Genomic DNA, 20,684 nt, shown 5'->3' on the forward strand with positions numbered 1-20,684 from the left:
ACATACACAGTCCCTGTCTTGTTTGCACCGCCTGTATACTCCTGTTCTGAGTATATAGGGCCTGGGGGCCCAAAGCCTTTCTTTTTTTTTATATGGGTATGGGGTTCCCCTTAATATCCGTACAAGACTCAAAGGGGCTGGTAATGGGCAGGGGGCTACCTATGCCATTTTTCTCAATGATTTTCATCCGTATTGCCGGAACCAGATATTACATTAAAACCGCAAGCAGTTTTAAATGACTTTTTTTCCGTTAAATGTCATTTTGTGCAGGGACTGTTCTAAACACAGGAAACATGTGCCACTTCACAGGCATACTATAGACACCCCCCAGGCACGATATTTAAAGGAATATTTCACTTTTTTTTTCATTTTAATCGTCATTAAAATCAGTGCTCCCGAAAAAACTGCAGTTTTTAAAAACATTTTAGGCATTGACCCATGTTCCCTGGGGCAGGAGCCAGGTCCCCAAACCCTTTTTAGGACAATATCTTGCATATTAGCCATTAAAATTAGCACTTTTTATTTTGAATGCTCGAGTCCCATAGACTTCAATGGGGTTCTAAAGTTTGCACTAATTTTCGGTCCGTTCGAAAGTTCAGGTGCGAACCGAACCGGAGGTTGTTCGGCTCATCCCTAGTGGGGGGGCTATCATTCCCTCACTCGACTTCCTGCCCATCAGGGAAAAGCATTGGATAATCTCCACCGCTATCGACGGCTCCAGTAAGTGGCAGAGATGAACGGGATGAGGCGGGGGGGGGGGGGTGGCACTTCTCCTGACGCTGATAAAAGTGATCTTGCGGCGAATCTGCCGTGGAAACCTCTTTTATCCTAAAGTAGACCACCCGCCATTGAAAAAAAATACCGGGGTTAAGGCAGCTATCTGCTGCCATAACAATAGTACTTATCGTCAAAGTAAAAATGTATAATCGACGGTGGGCGGTCCGCAATGAAAACTATTTATGTCAAAATCAAAACTATTTATATCATTGCAAGAAATATGTGCATGTAAAATAATAAAGCTATATTAAGGCATGATTCAAGTTTTTTTGTTGCTGTGTCTGTTATTTGGAGCTCTTGCATATCAAATAATATCATTTTTACATTTACTGACAAATTGTAGGAAATTTTCAAGAAAATAAAAATGCTAGTTACCTGTATATGACCCACTATATGTTTTAATGAATCTGCCAGATGGGCTACCAGATGGTGACAGATATTCTGAGACTTTATATGCTTTACATACATTTGTCATTTGATCCACAACCTTCGACATCCTAATTTAAAGCCATAAGCCGCAGACTCCAGCACCTCTCCAAGTCATGTATTGCAGGCAGCTGGAAAGCTATGTAAACTCTGTCAGACTTGTAATAGATCTGTCTAATTGTAAAACTATCTCAAAATTACATTACACTTCTCTAAAGTGGTTCCAAGTGGTAGATCAAACAGACACCAAAGAAAATAACCACAAAACACTTGATTTTTTTGACTTTAGTTTATATGCCTATAGATTTTTTTTCTTAATAGAAAAATGAAAATGAGCTACATTGTCAGAACTGCAGCCAACTATGAAGTATAATATTTTTGTAATTTGAGGAAGTTGAAATAACTTTTTACTCTGGATCCACATCAGAATGGATTAATTGCATGTATGCAAATTTTTTTTTAGTGTTCTGTTGTTAAATTGATCTCAGGAAAAGTTCTACAACACTTTAAAGTGATCGCAATGATAGTTCAAAGCTGATTAAATATTTTGAAATGGAGAAACATTAAATTTGCTGATCTTTCAGGGTACATTCTAGTACCTCTTCAGCTATACAAATATGAAAGTTTGACAGCTACAGAAACAACATAATGATTGAATTTTTTACCTGTTTAGCAGAGGAAGAATACATTTGTATTCCTCTTCTCACATTACAAATGCATTTAATTGCCCCCATTTTATCTAATCAAGCTGTGAAAATGTGTTGATGTACGTAAAAGACTAACTTTCAATATTGCTCTGATGACCTCTTTTGGCTTTAATGGCATAGTTTATATAATGATGCTTCTTTGAAGTATAAATATATATACCTTAGGAATACTGAAACTCAAAAATAAAAATTTGATACATTGAAGCGTATCAGTAGATGTGGTGGCTGCCCTACTTTTGTTTTTTCAAGCTAAGAATATTTATTTAAGTACAAAAAATACCTGTTGATCATTTCAGAAATGTATTGTCCTTGTAACTTTCTGTGCACTTGTGGTGCTTCCCATGATGACTAGGTCAGGAACTATTGCTAGCTATTGTTTTTTCCACCTATAGCAGCTGCCATTCTCTTAAGAGAAGCAAGCCTACCACTAATCAGTCGCTCCACAGTCTTAGAACACAATGCTATAATTCCTGGCCGCAGAACACAAGGATGGAGGGAAGATATAATGGAGAACGTCCATGAGACTGTTCAAGGTCAGGGCTGGCTACCGGCAAGCACGATCCAGTAAACATTTCTGAAGTCAGGGATGGAGGAAACCATGCAAAATCCAGAAGACAAGACTGAGGTCTGTGTGGGCAGTGGATCAGTATAATCCTGTAAAGGATCCAAGGTCAAGACAGGCAGAAATCCAATGAGAGTAGTGATTAATCCGAGCAGGAGCAGCAACATGGAATCCAAGGCCAAGATAGGTCAGGGACCGGCAGGCGTACAGATCTAGAGCCAGGAAGCAGCAACTTGCCAAAAGCCCAGAGCTCTGGACGTGATCAAATAGTGTACCAGAACCACCCAACCAATCAGGAGGGAGGAAGAAGGGTGGACCAGGCTTCCAGCAGCAGAGTAAGCACATCTCGCTCTCCTAAGGGCGCGTACACACGGGCGGACTGTTCGCCCAACTTTGTCCGCTGAACAGTGTTTCAGCGGACAGTCCGCTCTTGTGTGGGCTTCAGCGGACAGTTTCAGCGGACAGTCTGACGAACAAAGTTTTTCGGAAATCCCGTAAAACTGTCCGCTGAAACTTGGTTTGAGCGGACAGTCCGCTCGTGTGTAGGCTTGTTCGTCAAACTAAGTCTCGCACATGCTCAGAAAGAATTTACACGCCGAAGGTTGCATTGCAGTGTATAGGACGTCGTTTTTCTAGTCCCGTCGTACGTGCCGTTCACGTCATCGTGCACGGTTTCAGCGGACTGTTCGTTCATCGTGTGTAGTCAAGTCCGCTCATGCAAATTTTGAGCGGACTGTTTGTCAAACTGTTTGACGAACAAAGTTGGGCGAACAGTCCGCCCGTGTGTACGCGGCCTAACAGTACTAAACTGATTTATCAGCTTTCCAACATAGCAGAGACAAGGGAGTGTTTGTGATCCTTCTAAGCTTTAGCCCATCAATAATCTGAGTCTGTGATTCTTGCCACACTTAGTATGGTTCATCTTGCCTAACGACCAATTTGTCTAGTTACTACAATAGGTAACCACTCTATATTAAGAGCACTCACTCCAACAAACAAAAAACAGATTCAGGACAACTCAAATATTGTATGAGTTCTTGCCCTCCTTTTTGCCCTTCTCTACTAGACATATTTATAGTGCCTTGAAAAAGTATTCATACCCTTTCATATTTTCCACATTTTGTCATGTTACAACTAAAAACGTAAATGTATTTTATTGGGATTTTATGTGACAGACCAATCCAAAGTGGCACATAATTGTTTGTGAAGTGGAAGGAGAATGATAAATGGTTTTAATTTTTTTTTTTACAAATAAATATCTGAAAAGTGTGGTCTGCTTTTGTATTCAGCTCCCTTTACTCGGTTACCCCTAACTAAAATCTCATGGAACCAATTGCCTTCAGAAGTCTGCTTTTTGTAATTTAATCTCAGTATAAATAAAACTGTGCTGTGAAGCCCTCGGAGGTTTGTTAAAGAACCTTAGGCTGGCCATACATTATACAATTTTCTTATTCAATTTTCCTTTAGATTTACCAAAACCATTTAATATGAGGTCAAACCAAGACTTTTCAATGTGTATGCACTTAGGCATGCCCTTGCACTACAGAGTTGAAGATAAATCTACAGAAAATTGAACAAGAAAATTGTATAGAGTACGGCCAGCCTTAGTGAACAAAAAGCATCATGAAGGCCAAGGAACACAAAGGACAGTTCAGGGATAAAATTGTAAAGGAGTTTAAAGCAGGGTTAAGTTATGAAAAATATCCCAAGTTTTGAACATCTCACAGAGCGCTGTTCAATCCATCTTCCGAAAATGGAAAGAGTATTGCACAATTGCAAACCTACCAAGACATGGCCATCTACCTAAACTGACAGGCAATTAATCAGAGAAGCAGCCAAGAGGCCCATGGTATCTCTGGAGGAGCTGCAGAGATCCACAGCTCAGGTGGGAGAATTTGTCCATAGGACAACTATTAGTCATGCACTCCACACATCTGGCCTTTATGGAAGAGTGGCATGAAGAAAGCCATTGTTGAGAGAAAGCCATAAGAAGTCCCATTTGCAGTTTGCGAGAAGCCATGTGGGGATGTTTTTTTTCATCAGGGACAAGGAAGCTGGTCAGAGTTGATGGGTATATGGATAGAGCTAAATACAGGGCAATTTTAGAAGAAAACCTGTTAAGAGTCTGCAAAAGACTTGAGACTGGGGTGGAGGTTCACCCCAGCAGGACAACAACCCTAAACAGCCAGAGCTACAATGAAATGGTTTAGATCAAAGCATATACATGTATTAGAATGACCCAGTCAAAGTCCAGACCTAAATCCAATTGAGAATCTATGGCAAGACTTGAAAATTGCTGTTCCTAGATGCTCTCCATCCAATCTGACAGCGCTTTAGCTATTTTGCAAAGAAGAATGGGCAAAAATGTCACTCTCTAGAGATGCGCAAATCTGGTAGAGACATACCGAAAGGTGGTTCTATTATATATATAGTATTGACTTGGGGGGGCTGAATAAAAATGCACGCCACACTTTTCAAATATTTATTTGTAAACAATGTGAAAATAATTTATAATTTTCCTTCCACTTCACAATTATGCTCTGCACTGGGGGTTATTTAAGAAAGGCAAATCCACTTTTCCCTAGAAGTGCACTTGGAAGTGCAGTCGCTGTAAATCTGAGGGGAAGATCTGAAATGAGGGGAAGCTCTGCTGATTTTATCATCCAATCATGTCCAAGCTAAAATGCTGTTTTTTATTTTCCTTGCATGTCCCCCTTAGATCTACAGCGACTGAACTTCCAAGTGCACTTTCACTTGTAGTGCAAAGTGGATTTTCCTTTCGTAAATAACCCCCTCTGTGTTAATTTATTACCTAAAATCCCAATACAAAAATCTCAATAAAATACATTTATGTTTTTGGTTGTAACGGGACAAAATGTGGAAAATTTCAAGGGGTATGAATACTTTTTCAAGGCACTGTATGCCCTCTATGTTCTGTGTTTAGGTGTTTTCCACCCAAACCCTCCCTTTGCATTTTACATTTTAAAATGCAAAACTTGAATAAAGCATCAGAGTATGACAGCATTGCCCCTCTGTAAATACTGTGTAGTGTGTAGATATTGTCACTCTAGAGCAGGAGGGGTGTTCTTTAAATGCAAAATGCATGGCACACAGCCATGCTGTCCTTCTTTTATTCCTAGGGAAACTGGGATGGAACAGAGCAGTTCTGATTGGTCTGAGGTAAGGAGTGAGATATCACCGCTCCAGGTAGGTCAAGCGACAGTAGAAAACCTTCTGATCCAGCTTGGAAGCCCAGGTGTCGGCAATGCACATAGCAATCAAAAACAGGAAGAACATCTACACAGCCATACTCAAAAAACTTTTTTTGCCTTTTAAACAAAAATACAAGCCACAGCAGGAACAGACAGGAAGCTGTGGCTTATATTTTTGTTCACAAGAATTTTTTAATAAAAGGCAAAAAAACTTTTTTTGAGTGCGGCTGTCCAGATCTTCTTCCTGTTTTTGATTGCTATATGCATTTCCGGCACCTTTGATGGCCAGAAGTAAGGGCAGGAAAGCTGGAGGGAAAGTGTGCAGGAACCTGGCATTGCACACGTGAGCTACTGATCGCAGGGAAAAATAATAAATGCACATTTTTTTTCTGCAAAAATATATTCATTATTATTTTTCACAGAGAGGAAAGCAAAGGGCCACATTTGGCTTGAGAGCGACATTTTGGAGACCACTGCAGATAAAGACACATTTATTTTAGCATGAAATGTGGTGTTGAAGATTCTGTTAAAGAGGAAGTAAACCCCTTCAAACCACTTTGACCTACAGGTAAGCCTAGATTAAGGCTTAACTGTAGGTCCAAGCAATATCTCCTAAACCTATATGGTTTAGGAGATATTTGCCCGAAAATGGGCACCGCTGTCTACGGCGCATGCGCCGTAGATAGCGGCGCGCAGGCGCACTAAATGCGGCAAGTCCAAGAATGGATTTGCCTAATTTGTCGACTCCCGTGCGCATGCGCGGGAGTGATGTCATCGCGGCTTCGCCGAATGGCAGCGGCGGAGCTGCGAGACGCGACTCCCGTGCACATGCGCGGGAGTGACGTCATCGCGGCTTCGCCGCTGTCATTGGTCGGAGCTGCGAGACGCCACCAGCAAGATGGATGCGGCGGACTACAGGGATCAGCGGCGACTTCGCTGGCTCCTGTGTCAGGTAAGTGACACATAATGAGCTACTATGCGATGCATAGTAGTCCATTATGCTTTACCTTTGCAGGGAAAAAAAGAGGAAGTAAACCCATCAGGGTTTACTTCCTCTTTAAGTGTAACCATTTTAGTTTATTAGCAGAGGCATGAATGCCCATTGTACATAATTTACAGCAATTTGTATTCCTGTCTGAGCTTGTTAACTGTAGATTAAAAAAAAAGTAATATTTCATAAATCCTGATTAGATAAAATTACATTAACAACAAGTGTTTACACAAATTTATGGAAAGACATTGAACAGTTAAAGACCACTAATCACTTTGTTATCATGTATAGAAGATTAGCTAGTTACATCTTTTAAGTGGAATTGACACAATATTAATATTTTGTTTAGTCTTCTTTAAATCATGGGATTATGCTAGGAGAAACTAAGTGGGCTGTCCTAATCCTTGTTAAGTACTTTTAATTTTTATTACTTTATTTAACTTTTGCAGTTATTGTCTATTTTGTGACATTTTCTTTTCTGTAAATATTTTTCTTGCACAGTTTTCCCTTTCGTTTCTTTAAAGAACTTTTTAAAATTCTGACAAGGAAGGAAAGCTGCACACCGATGATGTCTCTCTCCCTGGAGACCACCTCTCTCTGACATGTTTCACCCATACTGGCTTAATCAGGGTGATACATATTAGAGAGGAGTTGTCTCCATGCAGAGACAATTTACTATATTTGTATAATAATAAGCTTCACTGAACTAACTGATGTCTTCGGTGTGCATCTTTCCTTCCTTGTCAGAGTATTTTACAGTGCATGAATGGGCTCCAAAGGCCGCAAGTGAGCACATTTGCAGCAGCAGAAGCCTGGAGGGGTGACTTTTTCATGTCTTGCTAATGTTTTAAAATTGTTAAGCCTTATCTCTAAATGCTCTAAATAAAAATAAAAATCCTTGTGCCTTTGAAGAGCTCTTCAATATAAAAAAAACAGGTTGTGTAACCCCTGCAACACCATTAATGCTACCTATGTCCACAACCCTTAAATCTAAATATGTGTCAAAAATAAAATAAACCTCACTACCTTGTGACATCATGGGCCCATTATACCCAAGTCGGACCAAAATAGTGCAGGAACCTTTTCAAAAGTCGGACTGACACAAGTTGGACCAGTTAAGACGGCTCACATAGAGAAACATTGATTTTTACATGTCATACGACTTGTGCTCTCAAAGTTGGAGTGCTTGTTGCACCAGTGTGAACCAGGCTTAAAGGTGCAGTTTTGCCTTGTATTAGAATGTCTACCTTAGACTAAGTGTGTCAATGACAGATGCAAGCCATCAATGGTGATTAGCAAGTGCTGTATGAAGATCCATTACCAGAGTCATCAAGATGCCCATATACAGGGCAGCCATCAGAAATTTTACACAGCTTTAGGCCTGGGCCCCCCAGGGCTTGACCCCCAACATTCTCCAGGGTCCGCCCACTGGTCGTCCCACCAAATGCACCCACAGGCCACCCCACGAGTCCTTCGGTGCACCCACTTTTATTTTAACACTCTTACACCTTTGGAGATGGGAGGGGTGGATGGTTCTGGGCATGGGTGGCGATGCGTTGTGGAGACTGGAGGGATGGATGGTGCTGGGCATGGGTGGGTATGCACTGTGGAGACTGGAGGGATGGATGGTGCTGGGTGTGGGTGGTGATGCATTGTGGAGACTAGAGGGATGGATGGTGCTGGGCGTGGGTGGGGATGCATTGTGGAGACTGGAGGGATGGAGTAGATGCTGGGTGGGGATGAAGAAGATTGAGTTGCATTGTGAAAATGGATGAGGATGACTCTGTGTGGGGATGAGAATTACATAGTGAAGAGGTTCTCCAAAATGGAACTCTCATCTGCACCCAGAGTCATCCATTTTCACAATGCAACTCAATTATACCAGCTTGTCAGCCTCAGGGTGTCCCATCCAAGAAGGAGATAAAGTCCAAATAAAATCTACAGGCAGCACGGGGGCACAGGGAAACAGGGGGCACAGTCAGCAGCACACATTACATTTTTGCAACTTACCCTCCATGCTGCACTCTCGGATCTATCTGCATGCACCTGCTATTGCTGTGTCCACATGCACTGCTGACGAGCTGGCCACTCTTCCTGCCCCTGTCCCAGCCAATCACATTACACACCAACCCAGCAGCAGCCAGCAGGCTCTGCCTCAGCAGAGAATGGATGAGGAGCAAGTGCTGGCCACGATCACCTGCTGCTGGGGATGTTGCCAGTCTGAAAGACGACGTCAGCTGGTGCTTGATTAGTGGGCTTATTATATTTAATTACTGTGTGCAGAATACTTACAAAATGCTCCGCATAGCCACAGCCAGTTGGGGGGAGGGGCGGGTGAAAGTGAAAGTAGGTGGTTGAGGCTTGTCTTGTTTATGTTTCTCTGCAGCGGCACGCAAATTAGCAGAGGAGCTGGTACAAGATGAATTTTATGTTCTGCTGTAGGGGGAAGCGGACCCTGGCCAACCGGGCCCCTAGGGACACTCAGGCCCCTTACATGAGTACTGCCTGTACCCCCCCGATGGCAGCCCTGCCCATACACATCAACATCACGGACGGATTTTGTCATTTTGTAATGTCTTTTATTTCCTTCAAATTTCTGAAGTGAAACACATTGCTGATTAGGTGTTTTTCCTGAAAGTAGCACTATAATTATACACTGAATCATGCAAGCACTTGTATAATGCAGACCCCCATAAACTGAGAAAACCTATGGAGCACTCACGATTTGCTATGAGCTAACTAACAGCTGCCCATGTTTCTCACGCACACCTCATTCCTACAAAGAAAACTGCAGACAGGACAGAGTTCAGATATTTTATTAGGAAACTGTCTCTATGTTATCCAGTCAGCAAAAACATAGGCAGTCAGCTCTGGCTGGACAGGAAAACCCCCCAGTAGAAATCCTGTTTCAGCCACCCACAGGCAGGGGCCCAGATAGTGTGCAGAACAGGGCAAATTCTCAATAGAACACCATTTATAACCATGTGTCAGATGACAGCTTCTAGAGTTTTGCCGAATTGCTCCTTAGATTGCTTTTAAAACCATTAATTTAAATGGTTTTCTTAGAATGATTCAATTCATAATTGTCTTAATATTTTTGGTGGAAAGTGAACAAGTATCACTTTTTGTTGGGAACAGCTTCAAGTAATATATTTGTCTTTTTGATTAATGATGGTTGATTATTACTTGGCAAGCTTAGCTCCTACATAGGTTACTACAGTGCAGCTGTGATGACAGTCTTATCATTATAAAACAGATGGGCATGCAATGGAAATGTTACAAGACTAACTTGTTCAATTATTATTTGCTATTCCTGTAAACTTAAAATATGTTCAATAATCAAACAATATGTTTGGACACATGAGCAACATAATTTTTTTAGGAATCATTCTAGTGATCTTTGTTTAATGTGAAAAGTAAAGTGCTATCAAACTGAACATTTCTAGCTGAAAAAATACATGCAGCCCTTTCGGTGCTATGAATATGCAGCTGTGGACCTTTCCTCCATATATAAGAATACTGATCTTGTAGTATAGGTCAGCCACAATAATCATCAGCAAAATAAGTTCATTCCTCTTTATACTTTATTATAAGACAGGAGCACTGTAATAACACAATCTGTAACTCGTCCATAGTTTGCTATAACCATAGCTGAGTTTATTTGTAGTTAGGGCCTAGCCATACTTGTGAAGATTGCTCTTGTTCAACCCCACTGGCGGAATGAGAGAAACCAACTGTTTAAGTTAATAACTAACCAAACTTTTCTATGAAAACATGGCTTTTGGGTTATTAGAATCAAAACACTGCTAGTTACCGTATGGACAAGCAAGGCAGATAGTCTAGCTATCTTATCCCACAACTGGGAATGTATTTAAAATATTTGGAAGATTAAAAAGTAACTCCACTTTTGTTGAGAAAAAATAATTTCCCTCTGGGTGAGCTATATACATTACAAGGATTCTAACAAACTTTGTTGCAGATTTGTTATTCTGAAGAAATCCCTGTGTGTTTGTCTATGTCAATGTGGTAAGTGAATCTAATGGGAGTGGTTTCATAATTAGCAATCAGCTGCTGCAACTACAGGGCTCTAGTGAGGAAAATTGCAGTGTTTGCATCCCTTTAGATGTGATTTCCTATTTGGAGTATCCCACCAAAAATAAAATTTTTGTTGCAGGGGATGCCTGATGTGACTTGTATTTTAGTGTAGCTTTCTGGGAAAATCAGGGAGCCAATCACACAAGTAGGAAAGTATGTTTCTGGGGGATGTTCTGTATACATTCTGTGTACATTACACATCCAGGAAGCCAAATTTCATTGCATTGTGCAGAAAATTACAGAGCTGCAGATTGAAAAGGAAATGTCATTTTTAATAGCATTCAATTACAATATGACTTGTGTCACATTATACTACGTTATTTTTCTTTTATTTGCTATTTTTTCAACCCACGGAAGTGGAGTTAACCTTTAAGTACCGCATACTTAGGTCATACTATGGACATTAAAATATTTACATATTTTTACAAGCAGTAAATTAGTTTTAAATCAAGCCATCGCTGACCACACTAGCTGCTTGTACAGTGAAGTAATTCATTCTCAAAATCATCAAAGATCACAGCAAAGCCTTAGGAACTTGATTCTCAGCCATGTGACTGTAATTTTAAAATCTCACAGAAAATAACTTTTTTTGAAAATAAGTTTTCTCATCCTGGTGTGTTAGATGTGTGAATTGAGCCCCAGAACATAAAGTAGGTGATCAGTCCATTTCAAACAGCTTAAAGTACTAGTTGTTTATGTACTATACAAGGCTGGCAGGCTGTCACGATTCTGTTTTCCATAAAAGAAGGGAGCTAAGATTTTGTAAACCTTAAAGATTTTTATTTATCATCAATGCCTATAACTACAGGGGTGAGTGAGGGGTTGTTTTTAAGTTTAAGGTGCTTTTACTGCTGGTTAAGAATATGTAAATACTTTTGTATGCATAGTCTGTGCACCAGTTCACTTTAAAGTGTAAGTCCAGACAAAACCTAACTAACACTAAACCTGCTCTCTGCCACATTCTAAACCTAATCTATCAAACCCTCTAAAGCAAAAATCGCTATATTTACCTATTCTGCAGCTGATCCGGTCCAGTTTCCAGCAGTGAAAGCTGCGTGCAGGAGAGAACTGACAAAGGGCTGAGAAATGGCTGGGAAGTGATGTCACCCTTAGACTTACTATGGGGCTTCCGTTGTTGGCTGTCTCTCCTGCACCCACCTCCACACTGAAGCCGCAACTGACAGCTGATGCTGGGACTAAGTATAGCGATTTTTGCTTTACAGGGTTAGGTAGATTAGGTTTAGAATGTGTCAGAGATCAGGTTTAGCATTAGTTAGGTTTCGCCTAAACTTCCACTTTAAGATTTTTTACCAGCATAAATGTTTTTCCTCCATTAGCCACACTTGAGACAGATTTGTAAATAAATATGTAAGAATGTCTAGGCATTGTCTATGGATGTCTTTGGAGGCTATTAGTAGAATAGTTTAGCCAAGTTTAACTTGATACAGAGTCTCCAAGAAACAACTTGAGACTGTGGCCTGGCTAAATGAAGCTTTGGCTCTCAAGCACTGATTGCCATCGCCACAATCCTCTCCAGAATCAGAAATAATGATGATGGTTTGTAACCAAATTGTTCTACATTAGTTTAGGGGAAAATGTATTCTTCCCTTGAATCAGCCTGAGATGCTCGTTGCGGCACTGCGTCTGCACACTATATGGAGACACATTATATGAACGCCACCAGGGCTGGGGCATTAAAGGCATTTACAGACTTGTGCCCATGGCATATTCAAAGCCTGTACCTGTAGTTGCATGGTTAATATTAGATGCAAAGTAACAGATTTCATTACACCAATACAATTCAAGCACAATCAATACAAATTCAATGAGATTAGCAGGACCAAACAGAAATTATATCTTTAAAACCACTGTCAAGAATGAGATTATTTTGCACTATATGAATATATAACATTGGTAAGTAGGGTATAGCACCATTTCAAACAATTGAGTAAAAAAAAAGAATACAATAAACAGTATTTTATTAAAAAAAGGCACTGCATGGTGAAAAGAAACATTAAACGGTCCCTCCCCACCCACGCAAAAATAAAATAACATAAGCATCATACAATGGAATTACTAAACAAATTAAATGAGACATACATCTGCTAAAACCTTTTGTGCCAATAACTGGGAATGTATTGTATAACATCCTTGATTCTATCATGGTGCAAAAACATAATAGTGTTCACATAAAGTTAGTCAAGTAGGCTCCAAATCTCTTACACAATTTGTAATTAATAGTTTCCATGTTTTGGTTGCCATGAAAGCCATGTTTTTTTGTGAATGACTGTGTAAAAAACAAAACAAAAAAAACTATGTGCCATATTATGTAAATCATAAAGTAACTTTATAGACTACACCAGGTACCTCAGGAAACAACAAATAGAAAAACTTTGTGAAAGGTGGTCAACCTCTATTAAAAAAATTGTCAAAAAAGCAGATACAGTACATGAAACTATTGATTGTAACAGCAAATGTGATTTTTAGATTAAATTACTGAATGTTTAGTATAAATTGATAATCTTTTAGCTTTTTCAGCATGAAAATGTCTCCCTAGCTACTGGTGGGCAGTGGTATCCTGCTTAGAACTCTTATTAATCAGCTAGTTTACTAAGCTCTGCTGTGCAACTGCAAAGCCATCAACTTTCAGAAATGCTGTTTTCTGCGAGTGGCCAAAGAAAGCCAGATAGCTTTAAAAAGTGGTAGCTTTGGAGTTACTTGAAGTACCACTAAAGTCATAACCTTTTTTTCATTTTGGATAGAGTGAGGGATGGTTATAACCCCTCTGAGATTTTTTTTATGACATCAATGTCCAATTGGGCAGAGTTCCCTTCACTTTCTGTCCTATAGCTAAAACGGGAATCGAGAGAAACTCTTTCCAAAGTGAGGGAATTCCTGATGGTCACCAGGGTCACCGGAACTAGTGTCCCCATTGGAAGATTTCCCTACTGACAAATCAAAGTTCAGGATTTTATACCATTTTCCCCTTTAGTGAATATGATAAACATGACAAATATAGAGGGTTAATCTACCTAACTGGAACAGAGGCAACAATAAAAATCTGACAGGTTTCCTAATCCCTCTATACCCCGTCCAAAGCTAAAAAAAAAACTGCTTTAGTTATACTTTAACATTACCATAAAACTACTGATATGCAAGAGTTCCAAGTACAATGTTCCTTCTTATCTGCAGCAGGAAGCTTAATAATTTAAACAAATAGATAATTAGGTGGGCATAATCCTAGAGTTTTTGCTCCAACATAAAATATTCTAGACATACTGATTCCCAATATGTTTATTTTTGTCTTAAAAATCCAAATTTAGTACATCAAAAATGTTTTTGATAATTTCTTATAGGAATAGAACTGCTCAATCCAGTAAAGAAGGCATGTGTTTAAAAGAATAAAATAATTCAATCAACTTAAGTGGATGTTACCTTATCATTTTTGCAGTACATTTTATGCCCACGTTTTACTGTTCAAATACCTGGGCTTAAAAGACCTTCATGTATACTGAGTTTCTTTAAAGTAAAAAAATTAATACAACTTGGTTGCATTTTGTTGAATATAATAAGATAGATGAGCAAAACTTTGTTGATTTATTCTATAAGTGAATTCAACCCTGCACTATACAACTAATGCATTTTTATGCCCATGGGAAAAAATGGAAACATGCAGAATGCATGTGTCAAATATTTCAGTGTGTTTATCCCCAACAGCAGAAATGTCAAGGCCTTTATATAAGGGAAAATACATTTTCAGAATGAAAAATGCAAGAAAACACATGATTAAAAACTCTTACTGCACAAAAAAAACTGAATTACAATTGGAGTGCAGAGATGTAAACCGCCTCTATTGATCTGAATAATTTTCCCTGTGTGTTTGCGGGTTCCATATTATATTCCACTACTGGAAGATGACACACGTGTGATAAGGCCTACATAATATTTGTATCTAAACAGGTTTTCCAAATTAAGATCTCCTTGATCAGTTTGTATTCACTATCTTGCAACGTATTTCAATTACATTTTTCTATTAGCATTCTTGTCTTGTGTCTTTCAGAAAATCCTTGTAGTAGACAAGACACTTTGGGGTTGATTTACTAAAAGCTTCACTCTGCAAGAGCAGTTGCTCCAATGCTTAGTAAATGAGCAAAAGCTCTGCTCACTTCCATCATCCAATCACGTGCAAGCAAAAATGCTGTTTTTTTATTTTCCTTGCATGCGATTGGCTACCCTTTACAAAGTGAAGCTTTATCTCATTTACTATGCTCTGGAGTAACTGCACTTTGCAAAGTGCACAGTCTATGTGCCTTTAGTAAATCAACCCCTATGCCCCACCAATGTTTCACATTTTCATTGCTTTTAAATTCAACACAAACTGTTCACTGGGCGAAATTCTACAAAACAAATTCTACAGAAACAAATTATTAACTCTTCACCATCAACTATAATAAAATACAAAAACTGACTAATTAAAATAGTCAAACACATAAATGCCAATGTAACACTGAATGTAACTCAATGGGTCTTTTAATAGTAATACGACTTTTCAAAAACTTGTTCATGTTGGACTTTTCAAAAACTGATTGTTTAGTTCTTTACTGCATAGTGCCTTGAGAATCAAAAAATAATGAATGCTGGTGCTTGTCATCCATATACTGTTTAAATGCCATTATTTCAAGTCATTTCATTTCTTAGCAATTAGATAGCATAAGGCTGGCCATAGATGGTTCGAATCTCTGCCTTTCAGCAGGCATCGGCTGAGATTCTAGCTATGTATGGGCAGGCTTAATGTATTAAATTTATTGATTAACTTGGGTACAACCAGCCTGCTGGATCTTACATGCGATTATCACTAGTGGCTGCTATAATTGCTAGCAATAATCACTGTCTTCTACCGGAGGGGATGGCTTCCCTTGCCCCGCTGGGAGAATACAATGATTTAGCAGGAGGGATTCCCCTGTCTACACCGTGTTGATGGGGTAATCAAGCTAATTTCTTTCCTGCAACCTGTGATTGCAGGAAATAAATTTGCACTGTGTATGGTCTGCTTAAGGCCTGAAGATGAATTAACAGGACTGTGTTTTAGTTGAGGGTCCACTGCTTTATGCACAGATGTTTGAGCAAGTCCACCTCCCTGAAGATAGGACTGCATCTAAACAAAATAAATGATTTAAAGCTCAACCCTGGGCCAAATGTTTCACAGTAGAACTCCCATTTTATCTTTATTTTATTTGCTTAGTACTTAGTTCACAAAGCAAAAAATTACCAGATAACCTAGTAAAATGTTATCTCTTAATCTTTATATTGTATAGAACTAAACAAACCTAAACCCAAACTATTTCTGACTTTCTTTCATACCTTTTATAATGCCATCAAACACAACATTACAAAACATATGTAATATAAAGAGAAAAAAAATATAAAGAGTGTACATTTCCTAATATGCAGAATACGGAAAATTTGAAACCGTGGTCAACTTGGCAGAACCATCCTCATTGCGCTAAGTGTAAGTGCAGTGTTCTTAAACTACAATACTAATCAACACATGTTGCAGATGCAGATAAATTACAAAGAAAAAACACAATTCTTAGGGAACATCTGGAAATTCCATTATGTTTTAAGCTGAAGAACATCAAATTGCATAGTATGGCCATTTGTGCCACAAGCTTGCAGGTCTCTTCTGTTTTAGGTCACTATGTAAGAATTTGACCTTAATGCAACTTTGCTAGAAGAGGAACTTAGAAAGGTCTTGTTTCAATTTGACCCCTCAAACAAGTATTCATGTCTTCTCTGTGCTTTTTTTCCCAGTGGATATATATGTATGTATAGATAAGTTTTCATTTGTTTTGCATGTAATTTTTTAAAAGATAGTTTATAACTAAGGGTGGAAATGTATGTCCATTATGTAGGACAGAGGAGGAAGCCAGAGAAAGAAGAATGAATGTATTCTGTTGCGTATAATCCATTGGCTTGATCTGACGGCATTTGAACCCAAACTTGGTCATTTTCTTTAAGTTCTAGTACTGCACTTCCAGAGGCTTGGTCCATATAACCTTTCTTATATTCATCATAAGTGTAGGTAGCAGGCACATTGTTCTTATACAAAGCAACCCAGATGTTGGTGCCTTTTATGTGTACATGGTAAGAGAAATAATAGATTCCAGGCACAGTACAAGTAAACATTCCAGTAAGAGGATTATAACCATTGTGACCATTGTACAAAGTCCTTTCAAATTTTATGGGCATGCCAGATGGAGGAAAGGGTGTAGTCAGGATGGCAGTGAATGCAGGGGCTATTTTAGCAGACAGTTCTCCAGTGCCGTACTGAGGCTTTTCAGGTTTGTCGTTCCCAACAGAACCTCCTTCCAGACCACCTTCAGGCAAGTGTAGACCAGCAATGGTTCCATCACCATATATTCCTGGTGGACCAGGTGGCCCAGGTGGACCTGGTAGCCCAGGCTGCCCATTCAAACCAGGGGGACCTGCAACTCCAGTTGGGCCCATGGGGCCAATAGGACCTGGTTCACCAGTTATGCTATTACCAGGTAGTCCAGGTAGTCCAGGCTCCCCCTTCAGACCTGGTAGTCCTTGTGGGCCTAGAGGGCCCAATGACCCCTGCAATCCAGGAATGCCTGCTGGACCTCTAGGACCTGGTTGACCTGGAATCCCTCCTTCTCCTTTAGACCCTGGACTACCTACCTGACCTGGCAAACCTGGAAGTCCCATTAACCCACCATCTCCCTTTGGTCCAGTTGGCCCTTGATGTCCCTGAGGTCCTGGAAGACCCCTTTCACCAGGTATCCCAGGTTTACCCACAAATCCACTGGGACCCTGGTTTCCTGGAAGTCCTGGCGAACCTGGAGGACCAGTAGGTCCTACGTCACCTTTCAAGCCAGGCAAACCATTTTTTCCAGGTAACCCCATTAATCCAGGTAGTCCCGGTGGCCCAATAATTCCCTGTGGCCCTGGTTCACCTCCTTCACCATCAACACCTGGCTCTCCTTTATCTCCTGTTGCACCTGGCATCCCAGAAGGTCCACGATCCCCTTTCAAACCAGGTAGACCAGGCTTTCCATATCCTGGTGATCCTGGTAAACCTGGCAAACCTCGAATGCCTGGTTCCCCCTTAGGACCCACTGGTCCTTGTAATCCTGGTAATCCATCTAAGCCTGGTTTACCAATGCCATCAACTCCAGGTTTTCCTGGTGGGCCCTGAGGTCCTTGCAGTCCTCCTACACCAGGTGCCCCAGGTGGACCTACATCTCCTCTGTCTCCAGGAGCCCCGGGTAATCCAACTAGGCCTGGTTTTCCATTTCCTTGTGGACCAGGTGGCCCCATGGGTCCCAATGGACCTGCAGGCCCTCGAATTCCAGGAATTCCTGGCTTTCCAATCCCAGATTCTCCTTTACCACCTTTCTCTCCACGATGTCCTGGTTCACCCTTTGGCCCTGGTTCACCCCTAATGCCTGGTTGCCCAGGAGAACCTTGTACACCTGGTTTTCCATTAGCAGAGATTCCTGAAGGACCAGGAATACCAGGAGAACCAGGTAACCCTCTAGGTCCTAGTTCACCCCTCATTCCAGGCTCCCCTTTTAAACCAGGTAATCCCTTCGGTCCACTTTTGCCAGGCATTCCAGGTAAACCAGGTTTTCCAATGCTGGAAAAACCAGGAGGACCAGCAGGGCCTGGTTGTCCTTGTAAGCCAGGTTTTCCAACTCCTGGTTTTCCTGGGGGTCCTGGTGGTCCTTGTGGTCCCCTTGGGCCAGGTTTTCCTTCTGGGCCAGGTTCTCCTTTAAGATCCATTGGAAGCATTGGGGGTGTATCTGTAAAGATAAAATAGAACAAATTATAAATGATTTGTAATTAAGTAAATGTTTGATTACAAAGGTGTAAATCTATAAACTTATAAGGTGCTGCAAACTATACTGATCATCAGATCTAATTATGTATTAGACTTTGCTGCAGATATGGCTTTGCATATTTTATTATACTTGGTCATTGTATACTTGATACTAAACTCTAGACACCACATAACAACAGATCAAATATAATTTTTGCCAGCATATATGGAATACTTAGCAGTGTGCATGAATGATTTTGCTTGGCTGAAATTAAATCTACAAAATAAATATTTGCCATTTTTATAAAAAAATCACTTAAAAACAACGTGAAATTATGGTGGTTGAAGATAATTTTAGGTATTTTAAAGTCTTTAATTGCTTGATGTTGCTTTTTAGTTTTTGGGTTTTTTTTCTGTGTTTTTAGACAACTTATATAGGCACGGGGCGTGGTCATCGGGTGATGTCACACGGTGACCCCGCCCCTTATGACGTCAAGTCCCGGGGCATGCTGGGACTGTCGGCTTTAAGTCATGTTGTAAGTGGCCCCAAATCATGTTGCCTCCAAAAGTCGCGCTGGAAGTCGTGTTGCCCCTGTGTGAACCGGCTCTCAGTTTAAAATATAAATGAAAAGCAAAACCTTTTTGTATAGATATAAAAAAATATATAAGCTTCTTATTGCGATAGCCAGCAATAGGTGTGAACAGGTGGTGTCTTTTTGTATCACTGTTGTTTTTTTTTGGTCAGGCATCTCACTGACACCTGTGTTGCCATTGTGCTGGGTGTTCAGTGTGCTCCTGTACTTTTAAGAAGGGGTGGCTCCCTTTCAGTCCACCTGCTCTCACCTATCCATGAGAATGCATGTGCCTCCACTGTGGGGACACTTAAAAGTTAGTGTTAGGTACCACAGATACTGGGGTGCCTTGGCGGGGCTCTGTGGCTTATGCTTTCATTTGCAAATGTGTGCAGACTAAACCCCTGTTTCTAAAGCATACTGTTAGACAAGTTATTTGGTTGTCTGTGGGCTGGTGGTAAGTAAATCCTTGGGTTTGTTTGTATCAATTATAAGCACCCCCCCCCCCCTTTTTTTTCTCTAAATGATCACATTCCCTCTGTTCTCAGCTGCATAATCTGGGGTTAGGAGAAGCAGCAGCACCATGAGCTTCCCAGTGAATGGCTGTGCAGTGGGGGGGGGGGGGTGTCAGGACAAGTCTGATCTTCGGAGGAAAGTACACCAAGTTCCCAACATAGCTAGAGAACTGGCCACAGTGTGCTCCCCTACTTGGTGTGGTCAGTTTTTAACAGGAAACAAAGGGACTGACAGGAACACCAGATATTTCCCATAAAGGAAGCAATACAAAGAGAACATGATACTTTATCATACATGGTACAGCAGGCACATATCAGGAATATCAAGTGTTAGGGTAACAAAAGCTGTAAGCTTACTTTCTTATGGCGACTAATTTTAAATTACTTGTGCTGTTTTTCAAAGTTTGCCTTGAGGTGTCATAAGGTGGAATTCGAGAGCACATTCAAAAGTAAATCTGCTATTTTTCTTAGCAAAATCAATTCTAATATATTTAACATTCATGCCTATTGAGCTCTAAAGGTTGTGCAAACTTTGATTTAATGTTGTGGCTTTAAATCTGTAATAGCACAATTTAATTGGCACCAAATATTACTTTTTTATACAGTATTTGACACATAATGAAGCTGGCATACAAAAGCTTGTCAAGGTTTGACATTTTAGATAGCTACATTATTTCTTATTTGCTGATGTCGTCACATAGTGCAAACATCTCTAATGTAAACCATATACTAATCAAACTCAGAGCAAGTCACGTAAATGGCTTATAGGCTCCTAGGATCTAATGTTATCTGATTAATAATAAAAAGGCACTAGAATTTAACAGAAAATGCACAGAAAATTGTCATCTCATTAAAGTCAAGTCAACCACTTTTCTTAACCACTTGCTGACTGGCTCACGCCGATATATGTCAGCAAAGTGGCTCGGGTGCGCAAAACAACATACCCGTACGGTGCTGCGTCATCCACTGCTAGCGGGCGTGCGA

At 40.3% G+C, this 20,684-nt stretch overlaps 1 protein-coding gene across 3 annotated transcripts in view; it reads right to left on the reverse strand.

The window, feature by feature from the left end:
- Nucleotides 1-12,732: 12,732 nt before the first annotated feature.
- COL8A2 (collagen type VIII alpha 2 chain) overlaps nucleotides 12,733-20,684 on the reverse strand; it is a 226,353-nt gene continuing 218,401 nt past the window's right edge. For all 3 annotated transcript variants that reach the window (XM_077481713.1, XM_077481711.1, XM_077481712.1), the window contains one exon: nucleotides 12,733-18,596. In XM_077481713.1, the coding sequence (XP_077337839.1) occupies nucleotides 16,675-18,596 (1,922 nt within the window). In that variant the 3' untranslated portion in view covers nucleotides 12,733-16,674. The remainder of the gene's footprint in view (nucleotides 18,597-20,684) is intronic.

This window comes from Lithobates pipiens, unplaced genomic scaffold (genome assembly GCF_037356315.1).
Source record: "Lithobates pipiens isolate NorthernLeopardFrog02 unplaced genomic scaffold, aLitPip1_a1.2 Scaffold_16, whole genome shotgun sequence".
NCBI lineage: Eukaryota > Metazoa > Chordata > Amphibia > Anura > Ranidae > Lithobates > Lithobates pipiens.